Below are 22,624 nucleotides of genomic sequence, written 5' to 3'. Positions count from 1 at the left end.
CGAAGCGATTCGAAAATTCAATTCCTATTCTCATGACATTTTTTTTTTGTGTTTGATCGCAAAACTGTTAGGTCCTTTTGGTTCACTAGTTCAATGAAAACCATGCCGTTGTTTTCAAATGAAAAAAAAACCGTGTATATAACAAAGCTCAGTTGATCGATATAATATATAAAGAGTCATCGTATGTACTTTTATAATCAGAAACAGTGTGGCCAAAAAAAAAAAAAAAGGGAAAGAGACAACACAATCGGGGGGAGGCGATCAAGGCAAAGAGCCTCGATGTGTAGTGGGTGTGGGAAAAGACACGGGGGCGTAATCGGTACAACACAACGAGAGTTTTGATGGCCTAAAAAATAAGAATTCATGTCCACGTACATTTGTATCCTGTCTGGGGGGTGCATTTGATGAAGCTTAATAGAGAAGTGAAAAAAAAAAAAAAAAAAATAATAAGAATAATAAAATTCTGATTGGACAGAAAGCCGATACACCAAAAACACTGGGAGAGTCACCGCAAATTTGTCAGTTTTTTTTTTTTTTATTGTCTGCCAAATGTTGTGTTGTGTCTGCCACATGATAAACGAAAAACAAAAAAAAAATCGAAGAGAATAAAAGAAACAAATGAACGGGCCAACATTTTAGGGCGCGCCTTTTCAAATTCTGTACAGGCCGTTAAGTGGAGGAAGAAATATTAGAAGAAAAAAAAAAAATAAAAAGACGAGGAAATCGTTTCATGTTTGACATCACATCATCCATCATTTTTCATTACACACACACACACACACACACACACACACACACAAACAATCAGACACATTCACTCACTGTAGAGGATGTATATTACACAATACGCTGCTGGGAGGGCCATTGTCGACGATCGGAGAAATTGGACTGTTATATACTTCGCCCAACAGTCATCATCGCATATTTTTTTTTTTTTTTTTTTTTTTTTTTTTTTTTTTTTTTTACTATCAAATCAAAATATGTATATAATCGTTTTAATAATAGGCTGATTCATTTGTCACTGTCAGCAGTTTTTTTTTTGTTTTTTGTTTTTCGTCAAATTCAATTTTTGTCGTGGTCGTGAAGCCGATCGCTCAAAGTCGTCCACTCACGCACAAGAACAAAAGGGAAAACAAACAATGAAAATGAAATTGAGTCGGCAGTTCCAAGTACAAAATGGGACAATTACACGATACGAGAACACAGGTGTAAACATGAGACAATGATTGGGTGGTAATAATGTGTGTATAGTTTACATATAGTATATTTTTAATATCTGTAATTCACGTTACGCGATGACGAACCTTCACAAAGTTCGCGCGATTGAAGCAAACATTTTCTTTCTCATTTTTTTTTTTTTTTTTTTTTTTTTTTTTTTTGTTCTTTTTCAAACTTTTGCTTTTGTCAACGTCTCGACATTCAATTCAGCTCTTGGGGATTCATATGCATACAAAGTTTAGAGTTAAGGTTAAGAAAAAATATTCACATTCAGGGGGGCGAGGCGAGCAGAGGCAAACATTCAAAGAAACGTTGCCTTCGGAGACGGTTGGAGGAAGGGGGACCAAATGCAAGCTTGGTATCTAAAACAAAACCAAAAAAAAAAAAAATTGGTGCTTTCAACATTTACTTTATGCAAATTTGGTTTCCGTTAATGTCTTTTTTCTTCAAGAAAAATCAAAAGTGGTTCTGCATTTTTTGTTTTCAAACTTGGCGCCACGCCACGCCAAAACAATAATAATATTAATAATAATAATAGTAATAAAGAGAAATTAATGGCCCGATTTAATGTGATCGCCAACAGCATCAACGACTCCCAGGTGATGGTGATGGCCGGCGTGATGGTGGCCACCGATGCCCAGCTGATGATGATGATGCAGCGGATGGTGAAGCGAGTGCATAACCTGCTGATGGTGGTGGTGCATGTCCGTGTGATGCTGGAGCATCATCATATTATGATGGTGGTGGTGCGGATGGTGGGGATGGTGGCCGACGATCGGCAAATGGTGGGGGTGGTGCAACTGTTGCTGCTGCTGTTGTTGTTGCTGCTGTTGTTGCTGCTGCTGCTGCTGGACCGGAGTCGGGCTGTTGACGGAAGAATTGGCTCCGGGCGAGCTGACGCTACCTGGCGGTTCAGATTGGCTGTTGCAATCGCGATCATCGGCGCCTTCTTCCGATTCCGAACAGGATCCGCAACTGCTGGATCCTCCCTTACCGCTGCCTCCGCTGCCGGTGCCTCCGCCGCTTCCGCCTCCACCGCCAGCGCTGTGCGTCTTGACGTGCTTGCTGAGGTGATCGGAGCGCATGAAACGCTTGTTGCAAACCGGGCAGGCGAAGCGCTTCTCGCCCGTGTGGGTCCGCAAGTGGCGCTGCAGCTCGTCGGAGCGGGTGAATCTTTTGCCGCAGAAGAGCCAGTTGCAGACGAACGGACGCTCGCCCGTGTGCCAGCGCAGATGGGCTTTCAAGTGCGACGTCTTCCCGTAGACTTTGCCGCAGCCGGGGATGTGGCAACTGTGGATGTTGCGCTTGCGCAAATGGGCGCCGGCAGGGCCCAGACGGTCCGCCTCCTGGCAGTTGGGGCAGTCGCAAGTGGCTCGGCCCGTGTAGCGACGCGACGAGCGAGGCGACGGAACCTAACGACCAATCAACAACGAATGTTTGACGTTAGTACATACAATTCTTGTTTTGGAATAATCAAAATAAAAGCTATTTAGAATGGAAGGAAGGTGTTTACCTGATGGGCTGATGTGGCGGCGGAAGAGACGGACGCGGCCGTCGCTTGATGTCCGGCCGTTCCCAGACCGACGCCGAAAGGTGCCGTGACGGACGAGTGGTGTTGTTGCATCGATTTGTACGTGTCCTGCAGCAGGTGTTGTCCAGTCGAGAGCAAATGGGCCGTGCTGCCGGCCGCAGCCAGCGAGGCCGAGTAGTCGCTGGAGTAGGCGGCCGAGGCGGCGGCGGCGGCCGCAGCCGCGTGCATCGCCGAGGTGTGATGCGACGGCATCGCCGTAGCTCCGCTCATGTCCAGCCATCCGCCAGCGGCTGCCGCTTGGTGCATATCCCACCAGCTGGACCCGTTGACACTGGCCGCTTCTTGTTTGACGTGCTGCTGGAACTGCCACGCCTGCTCGTAGGGATGGTGGGCCGTCCTTGGGTACATATCCGCTGTTTGATGCGGATGGCTGAAGTACAGATCCCCTCCGTAAGAACCAGCCGCTGTAGCTCCCATTCCGGGTCTCTGGTGATAGCCGGCCATGCCCAGACCCGTAGCCGTTGCAGCGCCCAAGCTCGTTACGGCCGACGTGTTGGTGTTTGTCGTCGTGGCGCTGGCCTGCCGCTGGCCAGCCTGTCCGTTCTGAACGCCGTTGAATTGGCCGTTGTTGTTATTGTTGTTGTTGAGGCCCCCGGTCGATGCGGAAGAGGTAGCCAACGTGTTGTTTCCGCTCGTGGCTGTGGCCGTCGTGCTGGATGCGTTCGTGTTGTTACCTCCGGCCGACGATTTCTTCCACGGGTGGAATCCCTTGCCGACGGCAGCGTCAGCCAATGGAGGCGGACTCTTGGACGACAGTTTGCTGCACTGGGCGGCCAGCATGGCCAACGGTGTGCCTCTCAATCCTGGATGCTCCTGCAAAAATGATGATTTAAAAATAAAAAAAACCATTATTTGAATGTGTTCTATCTTTTGGAATTTGGGGCTATTTCTAGCTGATTTGGAATGATAAATCTTTTCTTTTTAGAGTAGTAGCACATCGTCATTATGTAATCATTTGGTTTGAAAACGAGCGCAAAAGGGTGGCAAACGGTCGTTTAAGCATTTCAACAATGTTTGAACTCCATAGAGAGATATTGACCCATCGTATTAGAATTTATACGATCGTAGACCGCCATCAGTCCAATGCGAAGGCACCCTTCTTTTCTTTCTTTCTTCTGAACTTTCTGGAGATTCTTAAAAGGTCATAAAAAAACGTATTTTGAGGATCCAGAGCGAACAAAAGCCAAAGTTCAAATATTGGTTTGTCCGGCCTTTTTGTGTTGGGTTGCTTTGCTTTTATTTTCCCCCCTCTCGTATTTTTCAGGCCCATCTTACCTTTAAAAAAAAATTATGTACACATATAAACTTGTGCGAGTCTATACAACTAGCGAGATGTTCTCACATCGGCCTTCTTGATGAGAGAAGGACAAAGAACTAGCGGCTTCAAGGTAGAAAGGGCCACCAAACGCGCTATAAAAAACCCAAAGGAAAGGAGGGCAAACGAAATCGGGTCTTGATAGATACCAGTATACATCCTTCCCCTCCGCCCACTTCCATTGCATATCTGCCGTTAAGGTCCCTCAGAGAATATCAGAGAAATAAAACAAAAGCCGCTGCGATGACGATTTCAAATGTTTCGTCCTACATGTTGCCCCTATTATACATGTCAATGATGAGGTCCCTTTTTCTTTTTCTTGGGAAAACTCTGTGTGTTTTCGCTCTCTTTGGCCGGATGAAAAAAAAAAAAATAATAATAATAAAACAAGTGTCCCAAGAGCGGCTGTCCAGTTTTCCCTACTGGCCTCTTTCAGCTGGGACTGAAATTCAAAGGAATACCGCAGGCCTTTTTCTTCCCTCCTTAAACACATGCATATAAAATGAAAAGGAGGAAGAAGAAATATGGGCGGAGATGGAACGGAACGAGTCAGTCAAGAAAAGAAAAGAGAGATATATGTATAGCCTTTTTTTCTTTTCTTGGCCTCTCTAAATAGGTCCTTGAGGATATTCAAAAGCAAATGAAAATGAGCTATAGGCCATTTAATCTATGCATGTGTGTGTGTTTCAGAGAGACCACCCCGGCTGTAATGAACTTGATACACATCATTTGTGTGTCGATGTGTTGTAGAAAGGCTTTCAAAGCACGAGGAAAGAATGGCAATAAAAAAAAAAATGGGGGAAGTTTCGATGTTCTTTTGTTTTCAACAATGACATCACAGCGTCCGTCCACGATGGTATTCAAATCGTCAATAAAAAACGAGTTGAAAATCACGGTGGTCCCGTTCAACGGCTCGTCAAATGGTTGACCCCCTTCACATTGACAAGTGTCAATCACCTACTTAGGTTGGCCTCTATACTCTACGCCGACTAATCACATCACAAATGAGGACAACCAAGGGAGAAAGGCCTTCCTCTGCGGTAGGTCTATTTCAGTTTGACAACAATGGCCCTTCTAGATGAAGCGGCTTTTTTTGCTATCAAAAACAAAACAAAACAATTGTCGCATTTGTTTGTGTGTGTGTGAGAAAGAGCAAAAGACAATGGCAAACTCATCGGACTCCGTATGGTAATCTCGTTTTGAACGACACGTGAAGGTTGATTGTTCGAACAAATCTGCCTCCTCCCTTCCAAACTGGCCTCTGTTATTATGAACACACTAGTGCCGATATTATGGGTGTGGTCGATGGAAGGTGCTTGGCAACCGCGACAGGTCTAAATGAACCTTGGCCACTCTTTTTTGAAAACGACAACACGGTTTGGTGTTTGTCAACCATCCGTCCCTTTTTCGGTTCACCCTTCACTGATTTTGCGGTCCCTGTTTTTTTATTTCACACAATTTTTGAATCGAGTTCTATCGTGTTCGAACGTCAAGAGCACCGCACTTTCACGTCGTCACGCAATCATCATACGCGTCAATCGTTATACACGTCCGTCGTATGACAAAGTGCGTGATTTGTCGATAGGGCAAAGCAGGTGATTGTAAGCAAAAAAAAAAAAAAAGCTTCGACGTCGGGGTAAAAAATAAAAATGTGCAATAGTGAAATGAAGAAGAAAAAGAGGACATACCAGAATGTCTTTCTCCGAATGCCACAGCCTCGATTTGGAGTGGAGCAGACCGTGGACGCCGGCCGTCAGACCGGCCGCCGCCGCCGCCGCTGCAGCCGCCGCTGCCTGAGCCTCTTGTGCCTAATGTTGCCATAATAATAACAAAATTCCAGTTCGTTAATTAATGAAAAACATTTTGGTCTTTTGGTCTTTTCTTCGTTCATCCAACTAAAACTGTTTCAACTTTCATCGTGCTATTTTATCAAAATGATTTCGACTCGAAGAAGAATCGAAGGATCGAAAAAAAAAAAAAAAAAAAGAAAATGAAAAATCCTTAAGGAAAAACAGGGGAGATTTAATGATGATGAGGACTGTGTATAGCATCTTACATGCGCAAAGGACTAAGTGTGTGCTGGAACGCGCGCCACGGCCATCGAGCGGTTGGGTGTTCATTACCGTTAATTGCTCGTCGAGACGGAGACGAAAAGGTCAACGTGGGCGCGCTCACTTTGTGTCTGCTGCGCTCAATATTTATTTTTTTTTTTGTCTAATTTCTCCTCTTCAACCTGATATCGCTGCGTAAAGGGCTACAGACTCTGAAAATCTCGTGCTCGTTGCCTATTTTTATAACATTCATCCCTTCGGAGAGGGAAGACGAGTTTACATCTGAGAAAGAAAGAAAATAAGAACGACTGAAGAAAATGATTGGCCAGACTGGCCAATGGGATTCGTCGAGACTTGAAGTGTCTGCTGTGTGTTGCGTGATCGGCGGGACACGCCCTGGCACAAGGCGAAAACATTCCCCCCTTCTTTTTTTATTTTTTTATACCATTCCCCCCGAAGCCGCCATACTCTTATTCATCCCTCTCTGTCTTTCCTCGTTGAGAGAGAAGAAGAAAAGAAATATAAAAAAAAAAAAAAGGTTTGAATAGAAGAGCAATATGCATAGATGTACACTCTGTCCGCATCAACCAGAGCGGACCCGCCCAACAAAAAAGAAAAGGTTCAACAGTCACACCCCAATCGTCTAGCTTTCATTTGAAACGTGTCCCGCGGTTATCATTCAAAAGCGACTACGAATCAATAAACGTTTCAATTGGCCTTAATTCATTTTAGCCCCAAGTAGCGATTTCAAACATTCTCATTTCGCTTCGTATCATTTTTTTTTGCTTTTTTAAGCCATCGCTCCCTACCTCGGCAGTTCTGTTGCTGAAACCGAGATTTGAATTTGATCCGTACCCTCTTAGCGAAACCAACACAACCCAAAAATCTGGGATTTGTTAAAAAAAAAAAAAATGAGATTTCAAAATGTGAGGGACACAAATAACAACGAAACGAATCTTCCAATCCATATCGGATTACCATCGTCGGCTGGACATTATTATATAAGAATATCAACTCGCGTTCCGACTCCGCACTCAACTTCAACAACAACAACCAAAAAAAAAAAAAAAATCTTAGTCGCATCTCGGATTTCTTGTTCGAAAATTTTTTTCTCAGAATGTCATCAACATCTTTCAAAGAACAAATCCACTGTGTGCATTCTCTCTCTCTCTCTCTCTCTCTCTCTCTTTCCATTAGTGAAAAGAAATAAAAGTGAAGAGCGCTCTAGCGGATGATTAGGATCATCCCTCGACGATGAGTCGTCCGGCTCAGCTTCTTTTCACAAATTTTTTTTTTTTATTTTCTTTACAATTTTCTCAACACAAAGAAGAAGGAAAAAAAAAAATACGGAAGGTCCGGGAGCCGCAACCGTCATCATTTTTTTTTTTTTTTTTTGTATAGAGAAGGCGACAACATTTTAAAGGTAATTGATCAAGGCGCCGAGTGTGACCCAACAAGACCGTCATGACTACTAGATTTTTTTTTTTTTTCATATCTTTTGATTCCCATCTTTTTCAGAGATGGACACAACAATTGTGTGAACTTGATGGCGGGGCCATTTGTGCATCCCCCCCCCCCCCACGTCCTTCAAACTGAGTAAGAACACCTCGCCGCTTCTTATCTTCTTTTCTTTTTGAGGGGGAAGTTAACAAACAGTTTTGTCGCGCGGCAGCTACTACCATCGATGTTCTTAACGGTAAGATACGGCATCACTCTTGACCAATTATGTCTACCGAAAAAGGTGAAAAAGCTTTTTTTTTTTTTTTTTTTCTTCATTCTTTCATTCTTTCTCCTCTTAACATTTTGATGTCTTTTCAATAAGATAAGAAAATACGAAACGCTAATGGTCGTCTGATGACGGGGCTTGATACGATCGACTATATATAGTCAACCATTTTTCTTCTTTTCCTATCTGTCACTTTGGATAATAAAGCGGGGCGAGGCTCCTCATAGCTATTTGTGTAAAACGAACATTTTTTGTTGAAAAGATGGCGCTTTTTATTTTGTTTCAGGAAAAATAGAACAACATGTTCTTCTCTGTTTTATTGGAAGGAAGCCATTGGTCGGCGATCCAATTATGTGATTAGATCGCCGACCATTTTGATTTTTCTGTTTGTTTTTTTTTTGTCCAATCCTCGCGTTTTGTTTCTCCATTTTTTTTTTTTTCCAAAGGGAGGGATGCTGTTATTTTCCCTATTGTCTCAGCCCCTCGAGAAAAAAAAAAGAATTTTTATTATTACTTTTTATAACGAGACGATTTCTTTTTTGCCTGGCTGCGGTTGTCAAGCGGAGGGTACCGTAAGAGCTGAACCAATGGCGTTTTTCTTTTCTCCTTTTAGCTGCTCGTATCCATCCCTCCCCCTTCTCCCGGTGTGGGGTTGAAACATTTATAGACACAAGGCAAGAGAGAGAGAGAGAGGCGACTAGCACGGCAACATAAAAAATGTTCATAACCATCAGGGAAAGCCGGTTGGAGGAGACTTAGACCTCTTGGAAAAAAGTCGTAAGTTTCTTTAATAGTGACGTAGAGAGTCCATTAAAAAAAAAAAAATTTTTATTTGGAAAAAAAAAAGGGGGAAAAAATCAAATATTATTTTTTCTTTTGGTTCTTAGGAATGAACCCGGCAATCTCAAATAAAAAGGGAACTTATCCGGTTTCCTCTTCATCTTTCTTTTTAGAATTCAAAGAATCTCTTTTGTAGAGGCGTAAGAATCCTTCAGGCTATAAACATACCTGAATTCTATTCATTAAGTAAATAAACTCATTTTTATTGTTTTTTTTCCGCTATTTCAATCGGTGAGTTCTTTCGAGTGGGGCCCAATTTTTCCTTTTCTTTTTTTTTTTTTTAAATTCCAAAAACAATGGAAAATAGAAATTCTTCTTCTGTTCGAAACCCTTGCGAACGAAGCGGGTTGATTGTAAATCGTTTAACACATTTTCGGTTGGTAACGGGAGTATTGCGCCTCGGGATACTGGACGTCTATGGCGGCCCGCTTATCGGAACGTGCGAAAAGGAACGACACGCTCGACAAAATACCTCAAAACAAGGAAATGTTTTACTTAAAACATTAAAGAATAAAAGACTTTCTCCCGCAAAAAAAACAAAAAAAACAAAAACCGTTCAAGAAAATTCATTTGGAAAAAAAACACGCCATGCACGTCCTCAGTTTGTTATAAATTCACATACCCTACATAACTAACGAGCGTGACAGTCACATGATTTCGGCTTCACATCATCACGATTGTCAATTTAAAGCATTTCAACGTTATACCAGCTCCTGAGCGCAAACCTCCGGTTGGAGAGGTCACACATGAGTAAAACGCATGGCAAACAAACAAACAAAAAAGGGACCCGCGGACATTTATTTAAACGCACGAAGTTTATTCGTCCAAACATCCCAAAAGAATTTTTTTAAAAAACATATTATTTTTACGTCGAAAAAAAAAGAGGAAAGAAAAAGAAAATTTAAAACTATATATATATATATACTGTGTACTATATATAGTACCTAACGACCGAATGTCACGGTTTCCGGAGGGATTTTTTTTGGAAACGCAAAGGGGGGAGAGAAAAGGTGCTGCTGGTGATGCGCTTCAGGAGGAGGAGCATCGTTCGTTCATAGCCGCGGTTTTTTTTTTTTTTTTTTGTTTTTTATTTTTCGTCCCCTCAACATTTAGAAATGTATTCCTTTTTTCTTGTTTTTTTGTCGGTGGTACTGTGTGCGGTGGGTGTCGTAAAGGAGAGCATTCCCAACACGCAACACACACGCAGTTGAGAAGAGTCCATACGGGGGACTATAAGAGGAAGCCACTATATTCTTTACAACTCTTTGTGTTGTACTTAAAGTAAGGAACGAAATGTTGAACAGAGATTGGAGGTCGACACTATTCTTCTACACCGCGCCCTATGATCATATTTTATCGCCTTAATCGACGACATGGATGTAAATGTCGCGACTCCGTGCCGCCGCCTTCGGTACAATTGCAATAACCAAGTCGAATCTCGTTATAACAAACCTCTTACATTTTTTTTTTTTTTTTTTTTTTGGATAACGTTTTTTGAGTAGAAGATTTTCTAATTCCGTCGGAATGCTTTTCGATGCCCGTGTGTTATCTAATAAGAACGGACGACGACGAATGTCAACATAAATTCACGGAATCTTTTGTTTCTTATCAGATCATTACGTCATTAAGACTCGATGCTTGATCTGTTGTAGAAGAGGGTAAACGCTCTAACCAGTTTTAGCACTAAGACTAGCCGTGTTTCAAATAGCAAAATTTATGACTCTGCTTCCGACTCAATCATTTAACCACAGTATAGATCTATAGATTGGTAATGTGCACACAGGCCATATAAATGTAGAGAAAAGGCAGGTAGCGCTTGAAATACGTATATAACCATCGACCGCCTGCCGTTTCGAAAGGAGCTCCGCACAGTTGGGAGCCATCACTTTTACAAAAATAAAAAGGAAGAAGATATCTATAAAGAAAAACAACTGACCACTTGCAAAAGAAGGGGGGAAAAGAAATACGCTTTAAAAACCGGGTGCTTCAAATTGTTCAATTAAACTCCAGTTCTAATCTGATCGATTTTTTTTCTTCGATGTATCCTGCCGCTAATGACGGCCATTGATGGATGACTGTTCTCTATTTTCTTTTCTTTTTTTTTTTTTGTTCGTTTACAATTTGAAATTTTTATTTTTATGGTTACACGCTTGAGAACGGCCCAATATTCAACCGCTCACGGAAACGGAACGATGGGAGAAAAAAAAAAGGCGCTAAAACCACATGATGATGGCTGTTAAAAAAAAAGCTGTTACTCATCGGTTTGGATATGGAAGAGCGTCATCACACAGTGCAACTTCTTGTGTGTGTGTGTGTGTGTGTAGTGCTGCCCCACCTCACCATTTATCTGTCTATATTCTCTACGTGGGCTGTCATGTCGTGTTTGCTCAGCAATCTAAAACCTGCGGTCGGCTAAAGTTGATGATGAGCGAGCGCGCGACATTGCACTCGAAATGGCGAGAACGAACACGATGTGAAATATATTTTAAAACGAAAGTCACCATGTGGGAATATGTGATACGCAACAATCCGCTAAACTCAATTCGAAACAAAAATTCAATCAAAAAAAAGGTGCGGTTGATTTCTTTCAAAAACTGCGTTTGGTCTCGTTCAAATTACCGCACGGCCAAGTCCTGGCGGTAAAACATTGCGAAAACAAAAATATAATTCATATATTACCTTATTGTCTATAATATATAACGTCATAAAAAATATACCACCGACCTCCATTGGCGTCAGTTTAAATCAGAAACCCCAGCGAGTCGGTGGTGATGGATGACCCATCATCTATTTTTCTTCTTTCTAACTTAGGCCTATGTGATGTACGTTGGTTCGACTTGAAACTTCACCCCTCAACACACACACACATACACACCCGGAATGGATGAAGCTGATATGCAAATGACCTTAGAAGCGAACGAAACGTAACAATGATTTTTTTTTCTTTTTCTTTTTTTGAGATAGGATCTTGTAGAGAAGACAATTGAACCAAGATTGAAGACGATTTGATTGGTCTCGCTTCATATAGAAGAAGCAATCGAGTCTCCCTTCTGCGTGCCAAAGCGAGTGGCGGCAATGCAGCCAAGGCGGTGCATGTATAGACATAGGCCTAACGTCAGCCTTCCCTCCATACCTACTACCAGCCACATATAGTGGGCAGCAGACACGGCGCCAGCCGACCTCCTCCAACTTCGACAGGTGACTAACTTATGGGTTTTTTATATAGCCCGCCTTCATCCCTTTTTGCTCGGTGCGCTCACCACTGTTGCAAGTCTATATACCTCCGACGGAGCGGCGGCGAAGAGCCCCCTTTCCTTTTTTTTTTTCGAAAATTATTTTATGTTCTCCCCTTCGTCTTTCTTTACGTAAAAAAAAAAATATATATTTCTTTCGGTTTCTCATTTTTTTTTTTTTCCTGTAGTAGTATTATTATTATTTCGTTGTCTTTCTATGTACGTTTCTTCTTCTTCCTTCTTTTTGAATGTTGCCAGAAGCGCGTCCAGCCCAGCGGGGGTTGCATGGCTTCTCTTTTTTTTTTTTCTTTCTTTGCTCCCTGCTTATGCCCTAGCTGCTGTGTTGCCGTTGATGATGATGATGATGGTCATGGATGATGATGATGAAGGCCAATCTTTTTTTCCTAACATTTTACACTCACTTTTCCTACGAACGCATTTTCTCTTTCTGTCCACCGATTTTCAAGGTGAATTCATCGATGTCATTTCAACTTTAAACCAATAACGTAAGAGCATTCTCATTGGTCATGCAATAACGAAAAACATACGCGCATATTTTACCGACAAAAGAACCAAGAGCCTATAGTGTAGTTGACTGTTGCTTTCTGTATACCTTACCACTAGAGGATTATCTCTTTCATGCAAAGTCGTTATTGTTTCCAGAAGAAAATGAAAAGGCTAAACGTTATTCGGGGTTTCCTGCTGACGTTAACGTTTGGTGCATCATCCGAAACAAAACAAATGTAAAAAGAAAGACGTGCTTGCGCAACTGCTGCATAGAAAATGTGGTCTGTGTGACGGTGCCGCGTTTTCAAAAGAAGGGAAAAATTGTGTCATCGTTGGCTTCCGTGGAGCACCAACCGACACGGCAGCGGATGAACGTCGACATCTCTGTCAGCATATCAAAGGGAAAAAAAAAAAAACAACTGTACACACTCAACTGAGGTAGGCGAGTGTGTCGAAAAATGGCCTATTAGAAAATACCGTGGATTTTAGCGAACACATTGAAATGGCTGTAAAAAAAAAAAAAAAAAAAAAAAATGGGAAGAAATACTTTGTGGGTTTGAAAGCGTAAAAGAAAAACCAGCCACTGACGATAAGGAAAAACAAATAAACAGATGATTCTACCACTTATGTCTGCCCGAAAAGTATGGCGGCAGCTAAACCAGCAGTAGCAATCTTTAGTGAATGACGCCAACGATGAGCTTTTATGTTGTTTGTTCTATTCTGAGTAGATATAAGAAAATAAGCAGCAGCCACTTGAGTACAAAACCAACAAAGATCGTCGGGGGTTCCTTTTCTTCTTTACACACACACAAAAAAGAGCCCAATTCAATAGGCAAAACTTTGAGCTGAACAGCATCAACAGTTTCGTACAAGAAGAACCGTACGCTGTTATGGTACCTGACTCCGCCTCCTTTTGCTGCTCGTTCCCCCAACATAAGCGTACAAATGTTGCGAACGCAAAATCCCTAGCCCCATACGAGCTAGGGCAGTAGGCCTATCTTTGCCGTCGTGTTACATGCTTACATGAACGGAATCAAGTGATGAAAATCGGCTTACCGGAGAAAAGAGAGAACAAACATTATCGTATATAGTGTTAAAGAACTATTAGTTGAAAAGAGGGCCGGATCGCGACAACTGTTTGCGATGACCCTCTTTTTTTTTTTTATATTGTTCTCTTTTCTCCCCTCTCCTAGCCGAGCAGGGAAGGTGTCAAAAGGTGCGGTCTGGTTGGCCGTGTCCATTCGGTAAAAAGTGTGAGTGCAAAAGAAGCGATGCTGTTTGACAGTTGACAAAAAAAAAAAAAGAGGCAAATAATAGGTATAGGCTAAGTAAAAAAAAAAAAAAAAAAAAATCTAGTAGCAGCTGGTTTTGACACAATGACTACAACCCCAAAGCGTGTGGCCGCTAACATAGGCCCTGTTCGTATTAGTGAATTGCAAGCTCTTATCTATGTGTATCCTTTTGTCTAGATTTTGCTCAAATGTAAGGTTGTTATTCGATCGAATCAGCACATACCCCCCATTGACATTAGCGCTAATCCCAGCGTCAAAGAAAGTGTCTGTGTGATGTCACTCTCAAAAAAAAACGAACAGTCTCTATTCTTTCAATGTGAGCTTTCTACTTAGTGTGCGTACAAAGGAACGTAACAGTTGAATGTGCGCAGATTAGAGAAAACACTGATTCGGTTCTTAAATATATATCTAGAACTATATCTGTATTATAATGATAATAATACTAGAGAGATATGTAGCTCTTGTTTATGGTTATAGGCTCGATGCGGCTCTCATCGATCACCATCCAAAAACAGGCTTTTATATTCGAAAGGCCCTTGAGTCGGCCGCAGAAGGTTAGGTTAAAAACGTATAGATCATCAGCCACAGCTGGGAATAAATTTGAATAAAAACCAAAGAACAGAGTCCTTACATGTATCCTCTTCCTTTTTTGCCCTTTAGGTTTTCTCTTCTTTTTTTTTTCTTCTTTATATAGATAAGCAGCAGCAGAGTGGCGATATTTTTCTTCTTGTTACTGACTCATGCAGCTGAAAAAAAAAAAAAAACTCGAGCGGACCATGAAAGTTTTGACTGTGTGCATGTTATTACATCTAGGCCGCAGCCAGACAACTCAACAGCCGCCAGTTCATTATGCATTTTCTCTCTCTCTCTCTCTCTCTTTCGTCTATTTATTATACTGTGTATATATAGGCCTTAAACATATGCAAAGTTTTTTTTCCCAACGTAATATACGGACGTAGAAATGTAGGCCTATAGCGACACCCACCATGGCGATGAATAGCTTCAATCAGCTCTTGAAAATGTGTGGTGAATTGGGTGATGAAGCTGATTGCCATGTGGGTTTTTCTTTTTCTTTTTCGGACTTATAATATCAAAATGTATGGGCGATATATAGGCCGCGCAATCGACCAAGAGAAATGGATGAAAAGAAAAAAAAAGGAGAGCCCGGAACGCACATCAACATACGCATGCATGGGCATATGCTTTGGTGGCTGTTTGCTAGTGGTGGGACCCAGACCTAATCCAATATTCAACAGTGAAGCCGACGGGCTGGACAAAAAAAAAAAAAGGGGGCCGGTTCATTCTAGTGTGCTCTAATCGCAAATGAGCCGAATAATCAAAAGAACCGGACAAATTGCCACGGCCATCACTGCGCTATAAGGCATACAAGCGCCAACAGCAGCGCATGGAACAAGGTTAAACGCAGCTTGCTCTTGCCGCGGAACACCGTCAACAAATGACGCGCGAAAAAAAAAAAAATATATATAAATGCAACCGTTGAAAAAGCGGGACCTTTGGGGCTGCTTCATTAATATCGATCGACAAGGCAGCACTAATTCGAATCAAAAATGATTATCACTCGATAAGGCCTAGCGGAATCTTTCGTATTATTCAACTTTAAAAAGAAATGCATTTTTTTTTCAAAACTACAAATAAGGTAAACGTATTTTTTTTTTTCTTAATAAGGCCTAAACGTGTGTGGCGTGTCTAAACGGAGTATAGAATGAAATGCGTACCGCTAGAAGATTGCAAAACTGGGAGGGGGCTAAATACGAGAGAGGCTAAAACCATTTATTATTGGCCGTTGTGTACGTATACAAAATATAGCAGCCTAAAAAAAAAGGTTATACACGGGCCCTTAAATAATTCGGTGGAATGAAGGAAGAGAAAAAAAATATGAGATTTTATGGCGACAAATTTGCCACTTTATATCAAATGGTCGTTGACGCCGCAAAAACACAATAGGATCCCTGCGTGTGTGTTGGTAGTGTACATACACAATAAGTGCGTTACGTAGAATGTGTGTGTACACGTACGCTATAGAAAAGCCAAAAATTTTTCTTCCAACTTTTCCTTTTCTATTTTTTTTTTTTTCGTTCTCTTTGGCTCCTTTGTAACGTGTTCCCTCCCTTCGCCGTAATAATATCTATCAATAGAACTTATTTGACACTTCAGCGACCTGAATACGAGTCTGCGTGTTGGCTCATGTTTAACGGGCCAACCGTTTTGATTTTTTGTTTGTCGCCATATTCACATCGAATCAAAGTGGCAATCCTCCCCAAAAAAATGTACTAACATGGAAGCGAAACATTTTGCCGCTCAATACGAATTTTTTTTTTTAATGCCAAGTTGTAAAATGTTGAGGGGAAAAGTTTTCTTTCAGCGGTCGATTGCATTTCATTTCCCAATTATATTATGTACTGTTAACATGTATGCACTATAAAAAAAAATAAAATAAGGTGTTTGGTACACATTATATCTTTTGAGAAAAAAAAAAACATAACGTAACTGTTGAATATGATCAAGAAAGTCGGCGGCCGTTTCGTGTCATTAAATGCAATTGTTTTTCGAGCGTTTCGTTTTTCTTTTGGCTCGTTTTTGATCGGAAAAAAAAAAGAAAATGGTGGCGCGAGGGGCTATAAGAGCATTTCTCGAAAATGGTCGTTTTATTTTAGCTGAATAAGAGAAGAGAGTGGTAATATGTTTATAAAAGCGGAAACGACAAATGACGACCAACAAAAACAAAACAAAAAAAGGTCCTGGTTTTTTTGTTGTTGTTGTTGTCTCTCGATCCTTATAGGAGGGGGAGGCCAAAATGTAAACGAATTTCCCATGAAATTTTTGTTTCTTTTCATTGTACTAACGTAAAAAAAAAATCGAATAGGTAGAAATGCAAGGATAGTTTGCGTTGCCGTTGGCAAGAAGAAATCCATAAAAGATGTTTTTCCTTGTACATTGTTAGCCAATCTGCGCGTATATACTGAGATTACACACCGCAACTAAAAGAACGACCTAATACGGAATGAATATTATATCCAAATGTATTCTCTCAGATCTTTTTTTTTTTTTCTCACTCAGTTTTTTTTTTTTTAGACGTTATTATTGACTGGAATACGTGCACATGTGCTGGAGGCTCTTTTAAAGAGAGAGAACAAGGGAAAAAGGTGGACCCCACAGGCTCATTCACATGATAATAGAAGGAAAAGGGAAGAAGGGGATGAAATCACCCTTTGCCCAGGTAAAGCACAGCCGACGCAGGAATAAGAGAATCATCCAAAAGACTAGAAACGACACGCAACCTCCGCTTTGCTTCCCTCCATCCGCATCATCAAAATCGAAAAAAAAAAATCTGATCAATTCAATTTTTCTATTAAATCAAAAATAAATAAATGAAAGAAAGAAGAAAACAAATTCGATAGATCAACTCCCTTCAAAAAAAAAAAAAAGGAACGAAGTTCTTTATGTTTTATTTTTTACCTAGTTGGCCGTCAGAACGTATGAAAAAGATGAGAGGGGATCGTTCGAGGGTGACCGCCCCCTTCCGGTTACACACACACACATCTCCAGCACTCGGCACGAATGAGCAGCCGCCGTGTTGATGCACACACCGACGCTGTAGCCATTTATTCACATTTGTGTCGGTTCGAATCGGAAATTCCGAGCGTGATGGAGTAAAAAATAAAAAATGTTGAGCTTCTCTTATAGGACGGCGGCATGACCGTACCTGTGCTTACTCCATATATCCAGGCCAGCTGTCTCATTAGAGTTTAGGCGCCATATTCAACGAGTTTTTTTTTTTTTTTTTTTAGTTACGCTTCTTCCGCTTATATAACGTAATGAGTTTCAAACTTTAGATGCGTTTCTTTCTTTTCGTGGAAAAAATAGAAACTAAATTATAAATATTACTGTACGCCATTTGAGTTGTCGCTTTGAATATACTATATCTCTTCTTTTGTTTTCTATGATTGTGTCATGTTAGACACATATTACGTAGCGTAAGTTTTACATTCCGTCAATGTGAAACGAGAGACTTGTGCCGGTCATCCGAAGCCCTTTTTTTTTCCTTCTTTACTTCCTTTTATTTTTTTTTATTTTTTTGTAAGTCCTTTTTGCGAGCCGACTTTTTTTTCTCTCCCTTTTTCAAATTTGATATGACGTGAATGAGACAATGTATCCGCTTCTTTTGGTTACGGCGGCCGATGAGCATCAGCCGGCACATAGCTGTCGATCGAATTTCCAGCCCGCAATGATATCCAAGTAAAAACGCTAGCATTGGTTCAATTCAAAAGTCCCTTTTTCTCCCCCCCCCCCCCCCCCCAAAAAAAAAAAAAAAACATCAGAAATGATTTCATTTTCTGTTAGAATTTATTTTTATTTTCTTTTGCCTTTTCTTAGAGGAAAGCAAACTGGAACACGTACCACTTCTTTGCTTCCACTGATTGAACGGACTGCTGCTTCAGCAGCTACTCTTTTTCTTTCTACTTCTTCATGCCTTATTGTTCTTGAGTCTTGGCTTCAGGCCATCTATCGACTATGGGCCAGCTAATAGTTCGGCAATAACTGATGGGAGATTTACAGACAGGGCAGTTCTTTTTTTTTTTTCTTTCCTTTTTCCCTCTTTTTTGTGTGTGTGTGTGTATTTCTTGCGCACGATGTTAGACGAAGAACAAGTTGGAAGAAAGCTAAACAGAGACCTTGATGGTTATTTAACTTTTGTTTTTTTATTTTCACCGTCTACGTTTCTCGTTCTCATTTTTTGTTCCCCCACTCTTGAAGGCTGACGTAAACGTGCCCTTCATTCTCCTACCTGGAAGTTTTAGACGTTCACTCTCATACAGTCATCAACGTTACACACGCAAGGTGACAACGACTGCTAACCCCGTGACTAGAACTCGGTAGAAAATGACAGTTCTCCATACACAAACACACAAAAGAATGTTGGGCTTTAACGTAATTAACGAATATAATAACAAAACAAAACAAAAAAAAAAAAACAAGGTTAGTGACACAGTTTCCAACCCTCACGTGTTGGATTGATTAAAAAATTCAGCCCCGTCTACGAATCCAACTGAACTCAGTTTTCTAAATGAACATGGCTGGAAGGTGATTGCCCATGAATGTCGACATACGAACATATCAAGGAAGTTGAGCAATTTTTGCGTGTTGTTCACATCGAAATGATTGAACTTGGCCAGGGTTTTTCCATTTGAAAAACCCCAAACGTGTGAGAATCATCTTTTACTCTGTAAAAAAAACAAAAAACAAAGCCCAAACTGAATGTGAAGACGATGAAGAATTAAAAAAAAAACGAGACTTTACTGCGGTTCGGAGAGCAAAAGAAAAGATGAGCAGGAGAAAGAAAAAAGAGAGGAAAAGGCATCAACTGTTGATAATGGTGTTGCCTGTTTGTGACACGCTGGCATGATCGAGTGGCAGCCACCGAGACTGACTAAAACGAGTTTGAGCTTCATAAAAAAAAAAAAAAAAGAAGCAGAAAGATGCGCTAGGGGAAGAAAGAAGAAGAAGAAAGGGCGCAAGAGTTAACAAAAGTCCGGGAAACAAGAAACAAAACTGGAGGACCCCATTGGCGCCCAACAGCAGAGAACTAATAAGCATCGAAAAGACGAAAAGATATATATAAAAACGAAGCCCACAGGCCACAATCTTTTTTGCTCCCATCTTTTTTTAGATCCCAAATCATTTACGTAGAGAAGATGCTCACGCTTTTGTTTCACGTGTTCAAATTGAAAATCGAAAACATTCCCCGATGTATTGATTTCTTTATTCTCTCTTTTCACAAGTGAAGGGAGACCATCGCCTTGATGAAGCGATGCCAACAACTAATAAGCTGTAACGAGGGTGGTCGGAATCGTTTCATTATTTGAAAACAATCTAAACAACTCCAGCCGGGAACCAAAAAATGGGTCTGCAATGCTGAGGGTCTTTTAAATAATACAGTTAGACAAATAATGATCATCGAAACGAATCCAATCATCAACGAAGCAGTAGTTAGTGGGAATTGCTTATTTTTCCGACTCTCTCGATGGCTAAATTTTTAAAGCACTTGAATGAGGAGGAAGAGAAGAAAGAAAAAGAAAAAAAAAAAAAGGTCAGAGCGGCGGATGCGCATCCATCAAGCCTCGCAGTTGTGGCTGCTGTGTATTAGCCTAATGCTCATATACCCCGGCCGTAAAAAAAAATGGAGCGACACCATCGAAGTCGATGCGCATACCCAAACCGATTGAGATCACTGACAAAGATGTGAGAAAGAATTTGTGTATACAGTGTCGAAAGCCCTGCGTTAAGTGAAACGAAGGGGGGGAGAGCGAAGAACATATAGCCCTAGCTTTTTATCTCGGCACAAAAATCTCTTGTCCCTTCCCTTTTTTTTTGTGTTGTGCTAGAAGGTGACAAGTGGGGGGACCCCCTCTTCAACAAAGTCGACGACAAGATCTTGTTAAAACGAGGATGTTCCGAAATCCTGGAACACGTTAAAGACAGAAAAAAAAAAAAAGAAAAATGTGTGGAAGAATGTTGGGGGATAAAACAAACAGCATCTGTTTGGTTAGCGTGAATCTCGTTATAAACCGCGCGCTGCTAATGACGTAGCCGACGTGGCGGCACGCAAATCTGAATATAGGCTCCTAGCTCACTTTTACAGTTTATAAAAGACGAGCGTGTTAGTTCATTTTGCTGAATTTGATTTTTTTTTTTTTTCTCAGCTTAGGTTTACAAACTCGTCGCGTTTATCACGCAACCTGATGGCAAAATTCATCCGCACTTTAGATAATTTTTTTACAACTGAAAAATCATCAGTTGTTTGTATTTCTCTTGTTTCCAAAGACGTGTTTGAATGCGATCCGAAACGTGTCGGTGGTTTGCTCAGCTTTCAGTCATCGATAAGAATTGGATAACGGCCTATAATCAAACTGATGTATTGGATCTATCGAAGGAGCTGATTGTCTATGCATTTCCACCGTTTTTATGTATATACGATCAGATAAATATAATCAACTCAAATCCATTCATGTATATTTGTTATACAGGAGAGCCTATATGATGCATAAATATCTAAAATGTATATACAATAGACGCGGGACTGTGGACTAACTAATATCAAGTCATTAGAATGTAAATCAATGAACGAGGCTCCCGACCTGCTGGAAAAAAAGAGAAGAACCTTTTCTTTCTCTCTCTCTCTCTCTCTCTCTCTCTCTCTCTCTCACCTTTTCTTCTCCCCTTTCTGAATGTATTGAAGCTGCGGACTCTTTTTTTTTTTTTTTTTTATGTCGGATAGCACGAGAGGTTCTTACTTTTTAAAAGGCAGCGGCCAGTTCGGAAGGTCTGAGGCGAAAGGTAAGAAAAAAAAAAGGTGTTTGGAGCCGGTGATGATTATACCATCGGCGAGGTCAAATCCCCATCTTTTTTTTTTTTCCTTTCTTTCTCTTTCTCTCTATAAAAAGATAGGCTACTTTTGCTGGATGTGTTGCTCCTCTTCTGTACCAAAACACTACCTCCTCCCCCCCCCCCCCCCCCCCCTTAGAAGGAAGCGGCGGCGCCGAATAGAAGGAGGCGACCGTCTGTCTCACCCCGGACCAAATGAGTTCGTCTACCGATCGGACCCGTTCGCTAAAGAAAATAAGTTCGGCAGTAGGCGCGTGTAATACTCATCGCACACAAATGAGCAGAGTCAATTATTACAGGCCGAAGCGCGACCGAAATTTTTCGAAAGGAAAGGGGGGATGAAAAATAAACGAAAGAATATAATAATAAAAATTGGAATCGTAAAAAAACACGTCGGCAATAATAAATTCTTTATTTTTTGAAATCTAATTTCTTTCTCTGTTTTTTTTTTTTTTTTTTATTTACCGATTCTCAAATCACGTGATCAATATTTAGAAGCCGACGCCCTATAACTGTACTAAGAACGAGATCTCTTTCCTTTCCGATATTTAAAACGATTGATATGATTTTTCCTGCGCGACATTCATCAGAGAAAAACGAAAAGATGATGACTTACCGATTTGTCGTGAATGACGGCCGCCGTCGGCTGGCTGTGTGGGTATAACCCGGCTCGGGTCAACATTCCCGGTACGTCGGTCAACATTGTCGCAATTTGTTTTTTGTTTTTTTCTGTTGATGGCCTTTTTAAAGGATGGCTCAGCAAGAGCAATCTAGTTTCTTTTGGCACTTGTATTTGTTGTTGTTTGGATTACACTTCTCGTCCCCGACGGATGAAACTCGTTTGCGTCCAGCTGTCACAGAACTGGAAATAATTTTTTTTTTTTTTTCTTTAATTAACAATTTGGCAGAAGTCACGAAGAGAACTGGCCCACACTTGTCTCGATCGGATGTAACGGTATGGAACAATTCGACCGTCACTTTGGAAAAACGAAGCACAAAAATCGCAAATCTTTTTCGGAGATCGAAGAGACCGAATCACCACATCACCGAAAAACAAATTTAAGAAACACAAAACAACCAACGCACAAGTCGGAAGGTTCTTCAAAATAAATGAAGGCAATGAACGATGTTGTTTGTGTGTATGATTAAAGAAAGGATTGAGGTACGAAAAAAAAAAAAAAACTGGTTTGAGAGAGTGAAAAGAGCTGCGGCCCGCACTGGACGCCGCTTCAGCAAGTTCTGCCGAGAGTCGGAGCGCTGGAATCGCTGGTCTTTCATTCCACGAACGGCACGGGGAGGGGAGAGTAGAGCTAACAGCAAAAAGGAGGAAAGCAGAAGAAGAAGAGCAAAAAGGGGAAGAAGAGGGCGGTACATCATCCACCTCCTTTTTGGAACCTTTTTTTTTTTTTTTTTTCATTCCCTCCTCTTTCTCCTACGTGCATCCGCA

General features: G+C 41.1%; 1 protein-coding gene across 2 annotated transcripts; it reads right to left on the bottom strand.

Moving 5' to 3' along the window:
• Positions 1 to 336: 336 nt before the first annotated feature.
• LOC130691797 (transcription factor Sp9-like) lies at positions 337 to 22,420 on the bottom strand. 2 transcript variants are annotated; one of them, XM_057514785.2, is made up of 4 exons: positions 21,794 to 22,419; positions 5,813 to 5,932; positions 2,732 to 3,622; positions 337 to 2,630 (listed from the first exon to the last, which is right to left on the bottom strand). In XM_057514785.2, exons 1-4 carry the CDS (start codon positions 21,878 to 21,880, stop codon positions 1,770 to 1,772), a joined length of 1,959 nt encoding a protein of 652 aa, XP_057370768.1. In that variant the 5' UTR covers positions 21,881 to 22,419; the 3' UTR covers positions 337 to 1,769. The 2 variants fall into 2 exon arrangements, with proteins under 2 accessions (XP_057370768.1, XP_057370769.1); XM_057514786.2 differs by lacking the exon at positions 5,813 to 5,932 and having other exon boundaries at positions 21,794 to 22,420.
• Positions 22,421 to 22,624: the final 204 nt, after the last annotated feature.

Source organism: Daphnia carinata, chromosome 1, assembly GCF_022539665.2.
Source record: "Daphnia carinata strain CSIRO-1 chromosome 1, CSIRO_AGI_Dcar_HiC_V3, whole genome shotgun sequence".
Classification (NCBI taxonomy): Eukaryota; Metazoa; Arthropoda; class Branchiopoda; order Diplostraca; family Daphniidae; genus Daphnia; species Daphnia carinata.
Note: the sequence above shows the minus strand (reverse complement) of the source record. Positions and strands in the feature narration are given on the sequence as shown.

What these genes read in the sequence shown, in the direction of transcription:
- LOC130691797 (XM_057514785.2), bottom strand. Translation starts at nt 21,880, where the DNA reads ATGTTGACCGACGTACCGGGAATGTTGACCCGAGCCGGGTTATACCCA. An exon ending in CCGTCATTCACGACAAATCG is followed by an intron (nt 5,933 to 21,793) that starts GTAAGTCATCAT and finishes TGGCAACATTAG; the next exon opens with GCACAAGAGGCTCAGGCAGC. An exon ending in ATTCGGAGAAAGACATTCTG is followed by an intron (nt 3,623 to 5,812) that starts GTATGTCCTCTT and finishes TCATTTTTGCAG; the next exon opens with GAGCATCCAGGATTGAGAGG.